The sequence below is a fragment of the Temnothorax nylanderi genome, unplaced genomic scaffold (genome assembly GCF_030848795.1).
Source record: "Temnothorax nylanderi isolate EJ_2023f unplaced genomic scaffold, tnyl_v1.0 TNYL_tig0006_pilon, whole genome shotgun sequence".
Lineage (NCBI taxonomy): Eukaryota > Metazoa > Arthropoda > Insecta > Hymenoptera > Formicidae > Temnothorax > Temnothorax nylanderi.
Genome location: NW_027249068.1, coordinates 2,235,687 through 2,249,107, shown reverse-complemented (window position 1 = coordinate 2,249,107; position 13,421 = coordinate 2,235,687). Strand labels below are relative to the sequence as shown.

At 44.4% G+C, this 13,421-nt stretch overlaps 1 protein-coding gene across 2 annotated transcripts in view; it reads left to right on the top strand.

Moving 5' to 3' along the window:
• Positions 1–13,082, top strand: part of Ets98b (DNA-binding protein Ets98B) — a 35,437-nt gene extending 22,355 nt beyond the window's left edge. For both annotated transcript variants that reach the window (XM_071717035.1, XM_071717042.1), the window contains exons 2-6: positions 3,340–3,728; positions 4,052–4,704; positions 6,018–6,172; positions 10,108–10,300; positions 10,572–13,082. In XM_071717035.1, coding sequence (XP_071573136.1) covers positions 3,340–3,728; positions 4,052–4,704; positions 6,018–6,172; positions 10,108–10,300; positions 10,572–10,930 — 1,749 coding nt within the window. In that variant the 3' untranslated portion in view covers positions 10,931–13,082. The remainder of the gene's footprint in view (positions 1–3,339; positions 3,729–4,051; positions 4,705–6,017; positions 6,173–10,107; positions 10,301–10,571) is intronic.
• The last annotated feature ends 339 nt before the right edge of the window (positions 13,083–13,421 follow it).

Here is a 13,421-nt window from a genome sequence, read left to right as displayed (position 1 = left end):
TGTTACAATAAAGGGCCAAGATACACATTTTGGAGTAATTATTTACATGGAAGCTCAATTGCACGGGGAGATACGGCAACGGGGTACCGCGTGCCGCCGTGTTGTTGCGAATAAATAACGGTGTTTAAACAGGACGACCGTCTCTCGAAAATTATGAGGTCGCCCCGTGGCTGTTGCGGCCCGTGACTCCGGTGGAATCCCGTGTTTTGCGCACGGAAGGGGAGAATGCAGCTGCACCGGCGATTAGTCGAACGTGTGACGTCAATGGCTTGTCTTTGCGAAAGTCTCGAGAGGGAGGCAGCGAAACTCAAGGAGAGCCATTAAATGGTTCTCCATGGGAGCACCGTTCTCGCACGTTTGCCACGCAAGTGCTTCACCGGCGAAGCCAATTAGATTTTCCGAAACTCCATCGTTTCTCGGTAACAGAATATTAATTGCATTTCATAATGTACAGTGATAGCAAGAGAATAATAAAAAACATAGAGCGTCTGTTCAGTTCGCTGATTACGCGAAGAAAAGTGTCCGAGCTTCAAATATAAATGTCTCGATGTTAATGATCATATTTGGTCGAAAGTGTTGATCGGGCGTTTTTCAGAGATGCGAATATATTTTCACGGTTGGGAGTCGCGGCCGAGTCTCATGGCTTCGCGCGAGGTAAATCCAGGAAGGTTCTCTCCCGAGAGCATCGTTCTTAGATTCCATCAGTATATAGATAAACATTCTCTTTCTCCTCGCGGAGCCTTTCGAGAGGCCCCAGGAGAGAATAAGCAGTACGCTTTTGCCGTGCTCGCTCGTATCTCTTTGGAGCTCCCATCCGTTGCGCTCGTGTACGCGTGCGTTCACGTGCACGTGAGAGAAGCGCTCTCGTGTCCGTACGATCAAAGTGGGAGAGGTATTGTGTCTCTACGTTGTCTGAGAGCTTGCGCGCGCGCGCGCTTGTGTGTCTGTGGGCATAATCGTTTATTTCGCGTCGACCTTTGCGGGGCACTACGTCAAAATGTCAGATGCGACCCCGCCTGAGCGCGAGGGAAGATGCACTGGGAACGCTGTAATGGGCTTACAAAGCGTAACAAACTGATGCGAGGTCAAACACACGACGGGCAATAAACACACGTAGAGATAAATGGGCCCTTAAGGTGCACCACACCGGGCCCGCCGGGAGGCGGGCGTTTCGTCTCTCTCGACGCGCCGCGCCGCGCCGCGCCGTATCTCCGACGTTTTGTTCGCCACGCGAGATGAGCGCCGACGATCTGAGGCCGCGATACCCGAAACTCGCGCTTGTCCCGCCCGTTTTCAGAAATCAACGTTCTCGCTCGTAAATGCGGCCATTTATACAGAAACAACGACCTCCCTCCTTCAAATGTGAATGCTTTAGCAGATTTATTAGAGATTCCACCTTTATCTATATGTATAAATATATATTTCTAGATATATTCGACATATACTTTTCCTGAACATTAGCATTGCGACTTTTTCTTTTTCATGCCGCGACATATTTCTTCTTGAGCTTTATATCGACTTTCTCTTCATGAGAATTTATGCATTCCGCAATGTTCATAATTCATCTTTAACTTTTATAGACTCCATCGTATCCCCTCGTTCATATTTCTCATGTAAGTTTGCCCAATGTAAGTACAGCTAAGTGTAATTGATTACAAGGAAATTTTTAGTTTGATCCTCTCTGCAGTTAATCTCCCTGGTTTCGTTAAGTCTCGAAACAGTCGCACGTCCCGGGCCGCAGACAGGAACGGTGCAGTACGATTGCCGTGAGCCTTGAGCGACTCGCGGAGCGTAACAAACTGACGCGGGGTCAAACGCATGACGGGCAATAAACACGCTGAAAGATAAACGAGCAATCGGGTCCAGCCCGGGGGCCCAGGTCTTGGGGAAAGTGTTTCGTCCGCGGATATATTGGCGCGCGGTACCGCGGACGGCGGTTTTCGCTTTCGCGCAGATCGATATGAAGAACAACGCATCGTCCGGACTACAAAAGACGGCCAGGTTTATTGCCTCCTCTCTCTCTCTCTCTCCCCCCCTTCCTCCTTGTACGTTTATAACGTACGCTCGCGTTCACTTTACGATCCAGCCGCGAACGGTTATCGAGGCTCACCTTACTCGTTACCGCCGCGCTATGTCCTGTGGGAATTATTTCTGCTAGAGACGATGCTTGGAAACGTGTTGCGAAATCCGACGCGATTATCCGTTATTATCCGCGTGGAGGGACACATCACATTTTTACAGAATACGACCTTCACGGAAGTGATCGAATAATCGGATAATCTGGGGCGCGATATCCGATGAATGTTGTATAATTGAAATAATGCCTTCCACGAGATAGTTACAATGTAAAATGATTGAATAAGCTTTCAAGGAATAGGTATTATACACAGTAAAAAATCGTGCGTCCAAATGTTAAAATTTTCTTGTGTTACCAAGATTTGACTATTATTTCAATGTAAAATTAACATACAACAGCTATGTTATTATTTTCGTAACATTTTCATGTGTTATATTTATGTCAACGTGATAACTAACACTTTATGTATGTCATTTAGAAATTGAATATTATTTTGAGTTCTTTTAACATAATTATTTCAAAAAATCAACACGTCTTAAAGTTATTTTAACATAAACAAAAGTTAAAGTAAATCTTCAAATAATCGTAAACTTTGACATATAAAATAATCAAATTTACTAAAATATGTGTTAATATAACTCAAAATAAAATGTATAATATACATTTCGTAAGAGTTACATTAAATCAGACGGAGCAAAATGTTATATCGACATTTTGTACAAGTTATTTTTACATTATACTTAAAGTTAAAAGAACACATATAAATGTAAAATATAGTGTCAATAAATTAACATTTCTAATTTGTCAACAAGTAACACACGATGAATGAGTTATTTTAACATAAAATTTAGAGTGGACTTTCTGGGACATTTGAAAAATGTTACAATTAACATTTTATTTTTTACTGTGTAGGTAGTAGTCCTCTTTCTCTCTATGACGCGTCTCTTTCTCATTGCTTATGCAACGTTACCGCGGCCGGTGCCAGCGTTATGCGTCCGCATAGGCGCAATCGCCGGCCGGCCACCACAAAACCACAATCGCACTCTAATTGCGAACATTAGCCACTTACGGTCGGAGTACCCCTCGTGGATACTCTCGGATCGATCTAGCCTTGGCCGTGACGGACGCGAGAAACGTGTCTCGCACGTCAGGCGGCGGGCGGGCGTCTTAGCGTGCCGCTTTCTCTTCACCATATTTTTTTTGCAAGCTAATCGTGCCGAATGACGGTATGTGCGATCTATGATCTTCGATTCTCTTTTCAGATGCCGCAGACGGTGCCCACCGCGGCCGGCTACTCGCCGTCGTTCGACTACAGCACTTTTCAGTTCGATTTGTCCCTCCTGCCGGACGATTACAGCCCGACCGGCGGCCAGGTCTGCCTGAAGAGCTCGCAGATCAAACAGGAGGCACGCTCGCCGCGCTCGGAATCGCCCACGATCTACCAGAGCCCGCCGTATCCCAACGGCGAGTTGCCGTTGTCGCCTAACTACTCGCACGAGGGATCCTCGCCGGGATACCCGACGAGTCCCTACTACGTACCCAGGAGCCCTCAGAGCGCCCAGTTTTATCCCACCAGCCCGGAACCGTCGGCCAAGCAGCCGGTCAAGAGGGAGAAGAGCCTCGATCTTTTGGCCATCCTTCAGGAATCCAGGTAAACGTCGCGATTTGTTTTATGATTATGCTAGTTAGGTATTCGAGATTCACTTATTGTTAGGGGCATACAAATGCTTAAAGGAATTTAGTCGATTTATTCTTAACGGGAATATTTAAGAACTTTTTTTTTTGTTAGGACTTAGAGCTCTTTTGGGATTACGTATAATCGTTACGCGCGACGAGACTGAGATTAAAAATCTCTAATTGTTCGCATTTAGCGCCATGATTCTGGGCATTATTATTTATCGCGTTCCTTCGTCGTCCTCTTCGTTCGTAATCTTTTAACGTGAATGGATCGCGCGCATTTTCGCATGATTACAGACTCTTAGCCGAAAGTCTGGGTTACCGCGAGGACTCAACCGACTGCACGGTGCCCTGTACTCCGCCTCGAAGCGAGGAGGACATCTATAACAGTCTCGACGCCGACTTTCTGCCGAAGAAGGAGGACGCTGGCGTGCAGGGACACCCGCTGCTCAAAGAGATCCTCTTCAAGGAGGAGCCGCGATCCGTTTCTAGCAGCAACGGTTCGTCGCCGTCCTCTTTGTCCTCCTCTTCATCTTCGCCCAGTCCCTCGAGCGAGTTCGAGGGTAGTTCAACGTTGCACGAGCTTCTCTTCAAAGGCGTTGTCCTTCGTAAGGATTTGATGGAGAAGACGAGCCAAACCAAGGTGGAACGAGAATCGCGGGAGGAGCTGGCGAATCCTCTGCGAAAGGAGGAAGAACTCTTCAAGGACGGCCAGAAGAGCGATCATCAGCTGCTGCGGGAAGTGTTGAGGGACACCAGTTTCCAGAGGAAGTATAATCTAAGACCCGTCGATCTCGGCGGCGTCGGGACTGGCTTCGTCGAGGATATGGAGGCCGGCGAGTGCGTCGGTGATCTCGCCCGCGAGCAGCTCGAGCCGGTCCTCAGTCTGGCCATCCAGCAACTGCAGAAGGACTTCGACAACACCTGCGTGGCGCTCGGCATTCATCCAGGTGAGTCGACTCTTTCTATTAAAATTCTATAAAAGTTTAATTAGAATTCTATAAGACGGTTTTCTCTCTCGTTGTTCATATTTCGACGTATCGCTTGATTATCTACATTCTTCTCATTGAAGCACAGAAAGTAGCTTTGAAAACTCAAAAAATGGAATCTTTTCGTAAGCTTGTGCGAACCGAATTAATCGAGACATCAAAAGTAGTGATCCATGCATATTCGTCATAATCATGAATGCCGAATAATGAAATAAAGAGCCGAATTGATAAAAGATGTGATATAAAATCATACATCTTATGATTATCGATACTATCTCGCTGGCGATTAATTGCAAGTAATGGAGAGTAAGCGCGTATATCCTTATATAAGCACGCCATTTCTATAATAGTCTCCGTGACAATGACTACAATCACGTGCGCGTTAATTATTATCATTATCAACCTCATGGTAATCGTCAAGTAAGATTTATTCCCGCGTTTCTTAAGGTTTTATCATTACATCTTTTACTATGATCATCTCGACAATGTAACTTACAAGAATTATCTATCTACACGATTTTCGATCGTGTCGTTTTATTACACGGTGGATTTTGTAGCGTTTATTATCATTCCACAACTTATGAAAGTACTAAAATCGAGTCGAGAAGCCTTTTTCTTCAATCTGTCTCTCAAGCTGCTTATCGTGGTTATAGTTCTGATGCAATGGCTGAGATTCGTTTGTATCTCACTTCTCCATCTATAAACTCTCTCTTCGTAATCAGATACCGTGGAAATTCACTCCGTGCCACTCGATGATGTATGGACGACATGATTACGAGCGAGCCATCAGAAATTCCGACGCGCACTTTGGTTTTCTCGGTTAAGTATCGGCTAGCCTCGTTCCGTTAGACCTTCTCGTTACCTTGCCGCAGGCAGTAATTTCGACGTTGTCGTCGTCGTCGTCATCGTCGTCGTCGTCGTTCATACAACTGGATCATCTATTAATTTGAACCATGATGTTACGCTTGAAATAAATTTCTAAGCGTCGTGTCGGCATGCTTTCACGCGAAGTTACGAAATTACGGCGCTCTGCCGTGACGAAGATCCACGTCATCGATATAATTACGCCTTACAGATTTTCGTTCCTAATGTCCTTCTACGCTTATATGTGCGACTACTTCCGCGCGATATCGTAACACTTACTTGAGATTTTTCTTGAAGGATATAAATATTCGTGTAATTCGAAATATTATTATTGGTAATTGAGTTTCCAAATTTCTGATTTTTTTTTTTACCGCGAAGAGTAACATCAGATTTCCGACGTTTAATTACAGAGCCCAGACGTTGGAGCGCGGCGGATGTGGCGGCTTGGGTGCAGTGGGCCAGGCGGCAGCTGCAATTGCCCTCGGTGCCGATGGAGAGTTTCAATGTGGACGGTGCGACGCTAACATCCCTCACGGAGGAGGAATTTTGTCAGAGAGCTCCTGAGGTGAGCGCAAACTTTTGTCTGTTTCACTTTAGTCGAAACTGAATCGCGGGGATGCTAGAGAATTATACATAGATTACAAAATATTTTTTTCCGTTTTTTTTTGCGACAAAATTTTGCTGAGTAGCGTTTTTTCTTGCAATTTTTCTGTTTTCGACATTAAACATTTTGAGACCTATTACAAGAAAAATTTAGCATCAATTTCTTATTCTTTATTCTTTGCTTTTACATCTTGTCGCGTCCGACTTTTATTTTCTCGCACACTTCGTGTTAACCGCGTGCACGACTCGCAGCTTTGACGTGTACCGTTACGCAATGCCTTGCGTCTGCGATGATCGACCTCGTCGCCGTCGGTGATCGTACATGCTTTCGACGAATCAATCAGCGGCATGATTTTCGAAATGCTTTTATTTTACGTTGATGTAAGGAGGTCTGACGCGCTGGCGGAGAGCAAAAAAACCCCTTAAATTTGCGCACGGGTTTTTTTGCATAACATCCTCTCCGTATGAATGCTCAATGATGTTAGCAACAATAATAAAGTAATACTCAATCTTGCGAAAATGCGTTCTTATCTGCCTCATTGATATCGTTGGATTTTTCACGGGACTTATCTCTCGCCGCGTCGCGAAAATTTATAATAGAATTTGCATTTATCGCGGCAGTTGCCGCGTGATGCGTCTATTTTGTTCGTAATTTATATTTTTGATAGCAAAACTATTTAAATAAACACGTATTTAAAATTAGTTAAATTATTATCTTAAACTTATTTATTAATTAATTAATCTTGAATGAATATCAGGGTTTATGAGCGAGAGTAAAGCGTGATATAATAACATGATGGATGCGAATTGGTAAAAGTTACGAATTTACGTCTCGGTGAAATTATGGCAATTAAATTTAAGTTTGACAACCAGGAAAGTTATCACGCAATCAGTGAGCGAGATTCTGACTTCATTACCTTTATTACCGTAACGATCCGTGATCGTCGTGGGCAAGTTCGCGTTTGTACGATGAGGAAAGCGAAGGGGGACTTGAGAAATGTCCGTTGTCGAGGTCCGGTGAAAGTGAATTTCCTGGTAATCGATGCGCGCGTTTACGTTCCTTCCGCGTAATTCGTACCCGAGAAATAAATGGTAAAACATACGCCGCCCAAGATTTCGACATAACGGAATTCCCCCGAGAATCATCTGGCGCGTGAAAGTTACATGTTTGCGTCAGGGATACGGTTTCAGGAAAAAGAGGCCCTTCAAGATTGTCCAAGGTTGTCGGCATCTCTCTTTATTAATCAATTCCTTTTTTTACCAGATTGAAACTCACTCGTCAGTAATCTGATATTACAAGTACCAACGAGAAAGTTTGACCAAAATATACTAACATAATATATAATAAATAAATTCTAACATAAATATGCCCCTGTCGTCTTATTTCGAATGAAACAATATTTTATATTATCATATGTATCGAATATTTTCGCATGTCGCAATCTTGTCATATAAAATAGTGACGAGATCAATTTTGATTAGAAATATGCCCAGCGCGCATTTACACCTGCATATAAATACAATCTTCTACCTTACAAATAATATTTGATTTAAGAATATGCGATTGCAAATACAAAGTTCGATTAACACATAAAGTAACTTAATTACTTACAAGGCACCGTTGATGATCAGTCGTTGATATCCCGATGTGATTATTTGACGAATCAAAGTATGAAATTATCTTTCGAATACATCATTATTCCACGAGAACTAAGAAAATAACAAATTGCGACGGCTTCTCTTCGCTGGCTTTCCTGATACTTGTGCATACAATTCACATTAAATCGCTTATTAAGTAACAAGTTTTATATCCATCGACATCGAGCGTGCTAAAAACCGGTTGCGCCAATATTGATTATACCCACTGCTGACTGTAGTTAACCCTAAACTTGACAAAGCTACGATAAAGCTAGGAAAGTGAACTTGACATTGTATTGTAAAACGAAGTATCATTTTACAACAAATTAATTTTTCCTAAGAAGAGCGCAATTCTTTTTTTACAGCTACACAATACTTTTCACTCATTGATTATTTTTATTAGTATGATGATTGTAGTAAAAAAGGATGAAGAGAGCAAGATACATTTTTCCTCGCGTTACCTAAGAATTAATTTTTTCTCCGCCACTTTCCTGGGTTTGTTGAAGAAAAACAGGAAATATCAAAGTCAGTTAAAAACCTGTAACATTATCGATGCGGCATAAACCCCGGATGATTATGTTATGTTTTTAAATCGCAAACACAGGTAGATCTCTGGAGTCCCGTCGATCGATGTGCATCTCATTATTCGATGAGAATTACAGGCGTAAGTCTAACGGAAATTAATAGCGAGTAGAGTAGCTATGTGTGTATGGCGAGCAGCGGGGAAGTAGTCATGCATAATGGATTCCGCTTTGCGTCTAGTAATTGGATAATCGCGCTACGAAGTACCGCGGTAGTTCTCGTAGCGTGGAATCATGGTCAGGCTTATGGTCACGTTCTATCTGCGATCTCGCCAAGTCCTTTCCTCGTTTCGTTCGTGCTCCGCTGACGCGACGTGCGGTCGAGTTTCCTTCGCGGACTTCATTCATGGTTCAACTCACAAATGTGCACGCGTACTTCGCATCATCCTCCAAAGGCCCTACTCCGCTAATTGACTCCGCTATTTGACTTTACAGCTTGTAAGCGCGATTTAATCCGGTGAATTTAAAATTAATTATAATTGTACATTTTTTTCTTTTAGAACTGTATATTAACCGCTTTCTCGAATTCTTGCTAATGCGATGCTGCAGTAGAATTAGAGAAAATACGCGTAAGGAAAATTTTTTCCGGATTACTATAAATTTTCTCGGAATTGAGCGAAAGGTAAAATATTGAAAAAGTGAAAGAGCAGAAAATTGGATTGCACATTTAATGAGTGGCGTTTAATGCTGACGTGTAAGCCCCGGACGAGTCATGCCACATTCGCTCCTCGAGGAAATAATTACGGCATTCTTTGCGGTTTGGCATCGCGTTTTAATGGCGGCGATTATCGATACGCGGGAATATTTGTTTCTCGGAACATTGCGAAGTATCCGAGTATGATTGCACCGCTGGATGAGGCACCCAGGAATGCTGCGCGCGGATTACATTGATCGAAGGAGATGCCTCGTTATAAGCACCACGCGGTCTAATTTCAACAATTAAATCCTGCAAATGATCCGAACGTTACGTTCGGAATAATAGCTATAAATATCGCCCCGATCGCTCGAGATGAAGTCTCTCATCGAACGAGCATCTCGCATCTCTGGATCTCGATACGTTTGTACGCACCGCGATGGTAAGCGACGTAAAGATGTAACGGCGCTGCAAAACCGCGTCCGAAATGAATGTGCGTTCGTGCGTTCGTGCGTTCGTGCGTGCATGCGTGCGTATATACCGCTTCTCGGACGCTCATTCCGCGATCAGCAGGATCGGCTTCGCCGTGCCTACCGGTGCGCGCGCCATTGGCTCAGCAGAAACGATCGAGAAGTGGGTCAACCGCTCGAATGTCTTGCCTGCTGCGTTGCGTCTCTCTCGACGGAGCCGCTTTCTCTTCTCTCGCGCACAACGACTCTTCCATTGGAATTCTAATGCTCGTGACGCACTTCTCCATCTCCATCTCTCTTTTTCTCCTTCCTTTTTATCTCGCGTCTATTCTTCCCCGTGCTCGCCTTTCATCTTTAATGGCCTCCCGTGACTTTGAAGGCAACCGAGTAAGTTTTGGTTTTCAATGCACTTCGAATACCTAATACGTGATAGACGGCGTGAGTTTGACCTGTTCAAATAGAATAGAGCATCGATGATTGCGTTGTTTAATACGTAGATAGAAATGGCAATAGAATGACGAAGTTATAGGTAATCAGGCTAATAATGCCGGTACGACGATGTTTAATGTTAAAGTGCGGGAGCATGCTGCACGCGCAGTTGGAGATCTGGAAGGCCGCCGTCGAGGAGTCCCCGCGGAACACTCTGGCTGCTTCCTGGAGTCCCGCGGGGGTAGTTCAATCCCCGAACAGCGCCGCAACGCCGACAGTTGGAAATACCACGGCAGTCAGCCTCAAGGAATCTCCCTGCACCGTAGATTTCTCAGACGGTACGTTATATGCTTCTTGTATCATTTAGCGAACGATTATTAACTATTCGTGCGCGAATAGTAAACTCGTTTAATGAAAAAATAAAGTAAACTCGTTTTATTTTCTTGCCTGATTCCACGCGTGAATCAAACATAACAGTGCGAAGTTGAATTTGACTAGTACTGATAAAAAAATACGACATTAGGTACATTCTCGTATATCGTCAGTACATATGTACAGTTTCGCGTCTCACCCCTCACCTCTTGCGTCCCCTTGATTTTCTGCGTGCAGACGAGGATGAGGATTGCGCTTCCGCTCAAGGTGGTAATAGCAGCAACGGCGGTACTGGCGGCGGCAAGATGCGCAACGGCGGCAGTCACATTCATCTGTGGCAGTTCCTGAAGGAGCTGCTGCAGAGCCCGGGCGTTCACGGCTCCTGCATACGCTGGCTAGACCGCAACAAGGGAGTCTTCAAGATCGAGGACTCGGTACGCGTGGCGCGACTCTGGGGCAAGCGGAAGAACCGGCCTGCGATGAACTACGACAAGCTCAGCCGCAGCATCCGGCAGTACTACAAGAAGGGCATCATGAAGAAGACGGAGCGCAGCCAGAGACTGGTATACCAGTTCTGCCATCCTTACTGTCTATAAGGGAGACTCCCTCCGTCTCTCCTTCCGCCTTCCCTCTCCTTCCCGCGCTTCCTTCTTCGTATTACAAGCCCTCTCAATCTCTCTTCCTTTGTGCGCATAGGCGCTCGCAATCTGGAGCGAGGAGTGACCTGAGGAAGACTCCAGCACAAAGATCGAAAGGTAAAAAAAGAGAAAAAAGAAATAATGATCCGCCGTGCTCGATATTATCTCGCGACGATAACGCCGAGCCACGGCCGGGTCCGCTTTTAGTACGCCCGTTTTGGGCGATCACTTTTGCCTTACGTTTATTCCCCTCCTTTCCCACTCCCTTTCACTTTCCTTCTCTATCTCCTATGCGTGTATATGTGCGAGTGTGTCTTCGAGTTTTTTCTTCTTTTTTTAAATAATATATTATAAGCAGGTGATTCTCCACCGGGTCGCTCTTTCGTTTCGACGTGAGCTTTCGTCACGAGGCGAAGACGCGAGCGGGTGGAAATTCGCCAGAGAAAAGGGAAGAAATGACTCTTTCCTCTCTATTCTCACGATCGCTTGTCGGCACCAGTTCGTCGGATCCTCGAGCTGTCTGGTAACGCACGCGATACGTCGATGGGACACCACACAATCAGCGCGCGGAACTATTCGCCGCTGCTTGGTGACCGTTTCGCCGTTTCTCGAAGCTGATAACGAACGGAGACGAAGTCGGGGGACAATCTATATTTTTTATACGAAGATTTTTTCCAAACACACGTGCGCGCTACAACAACCGTCCTTCCGTGTTGCGTCGTAAACGAGCAAAGGTACGGAGAACAAGGAAGAAATGAAATGTCAATCTGCAATTATAGCATCGCGTAATGTCACGCGTATTTAACGGAAGATGAAAATATCTTCGCCGACATAATCATTACCTGTTCGCGACGGGATAAGATTGTTAATTACATTTTTGCGCATCTTACGACCTCTGACACCCGCGAGGTTCGCGGAAATATTTTTACTGATGCGCGCAGGTGTTTATTAAGTTGTCGAGAGTGCCTTAGACGCGTGCGGTGGGAATCGCGATGATGAAGGACGTGCCGCGTTTCAAAGCCGTGAGGATTTCCGATCGGATCACGGTCGGCGGTCGTCGCGTTGTCAATCGAGAAATTTTACCCTGAATCGTCTGAATCGCGATCGAGGACTTTCCATTCGGGAGAACGGCGAGAAGGAGAACAATTACGGCGATCGCGTTGCTCTCGAGGCGTCCCAGCACGGCTGGTGCTGGTGATTTTGGTCCCATATATCTATGATATATTAAAAACTGTATGTTCCATGAACGATTAGGACTTTAAGACCAATTAGCTGCGTAAGTGTATCGGGGACTCACGTGAGTCACCCTTAGGTTACTCGAAGAGATTTTCTTCTTTATTTTCTTTCTTCTGTTCTCACACTTGTTTCTCACTGCAGCGTTCGCGCGATCGCGATTGCGACGTCGATCGCGTCGAGCTTTTATGCTTTTAATTCGTAAGCGGCTCTCACATGCGTTTTCTATACTTCGTCTTTCTTTTCACCGCACATGATGCTTGTTTAGTAAGTTCGGAACTTAACTTTCGAAATAATTTCATTGCGCTACTCCATTTCTATATCATGCAAATTATCGGGATTGGGGTTCATGTATATCATTCTCTATCGCTTTCTCTTATATATAAAATACTTCCTTTGGATATTTTAATAATGCTCGTTTGCGATTTTGATTTACGCATATATGAAATACAATTAATATAGAATTTCGCAAATTTCGATGTAATTAAGCGTAAGTGTTTTACTAACGTGTCCACGTTCGCTCACCAATCGGTTGTATATACAGTATGGCATAACCATTTTACATATTCGTTTTATTTATTTAATGGAGTCTGTTTTATAGTTGAGACATAATATGATCTTGCCGTGTAACGCTGGAAGCGTGGCATTCCGTTGATGCCGATTCCGTGTGACTGATATCGGTACCGTTTCAGCTCGCTCGTGTAGATTTCAAGGAGTTAACGTCGAAGATTATTACCGCTGCTGTTTCTCGGCCGTGCGAAAGTGCAATCGATGAACAGTGCAATTACGTCCGTGCATCTGTTAGACTTGAATCATTCTCAGCTCGCTTTGCGCGACGTCCATTGTTCAGAATCGTAATAAATATAATGGATTAGCACGTTGTTGCGAAGAAGTTGAAAAACCGACTTGCATTTTTTTTCTTGACATTTTACAAAGTATTCACGAACGAGGACGAACTATTTTTTTTTATTATTATTCTAACATAATGACTCATGAGTTTAACGTTGTTTGACTTGAATTGGTATTTGCGACGGATGATAACGTTGCAAATTACCAATTCGACAAATACCTTTAACGATAATATTCGGGTTGCTGAAGAATTCAAGTCCCTTGTTTCGAACGCAGAACTTAAAGCCAAAGAATACGGCGGCGCGAACGAGCGAATACTCGATCTGTATGGAACCCAGGTCTGTCGAGGAAATTAATTTGCTCGCGT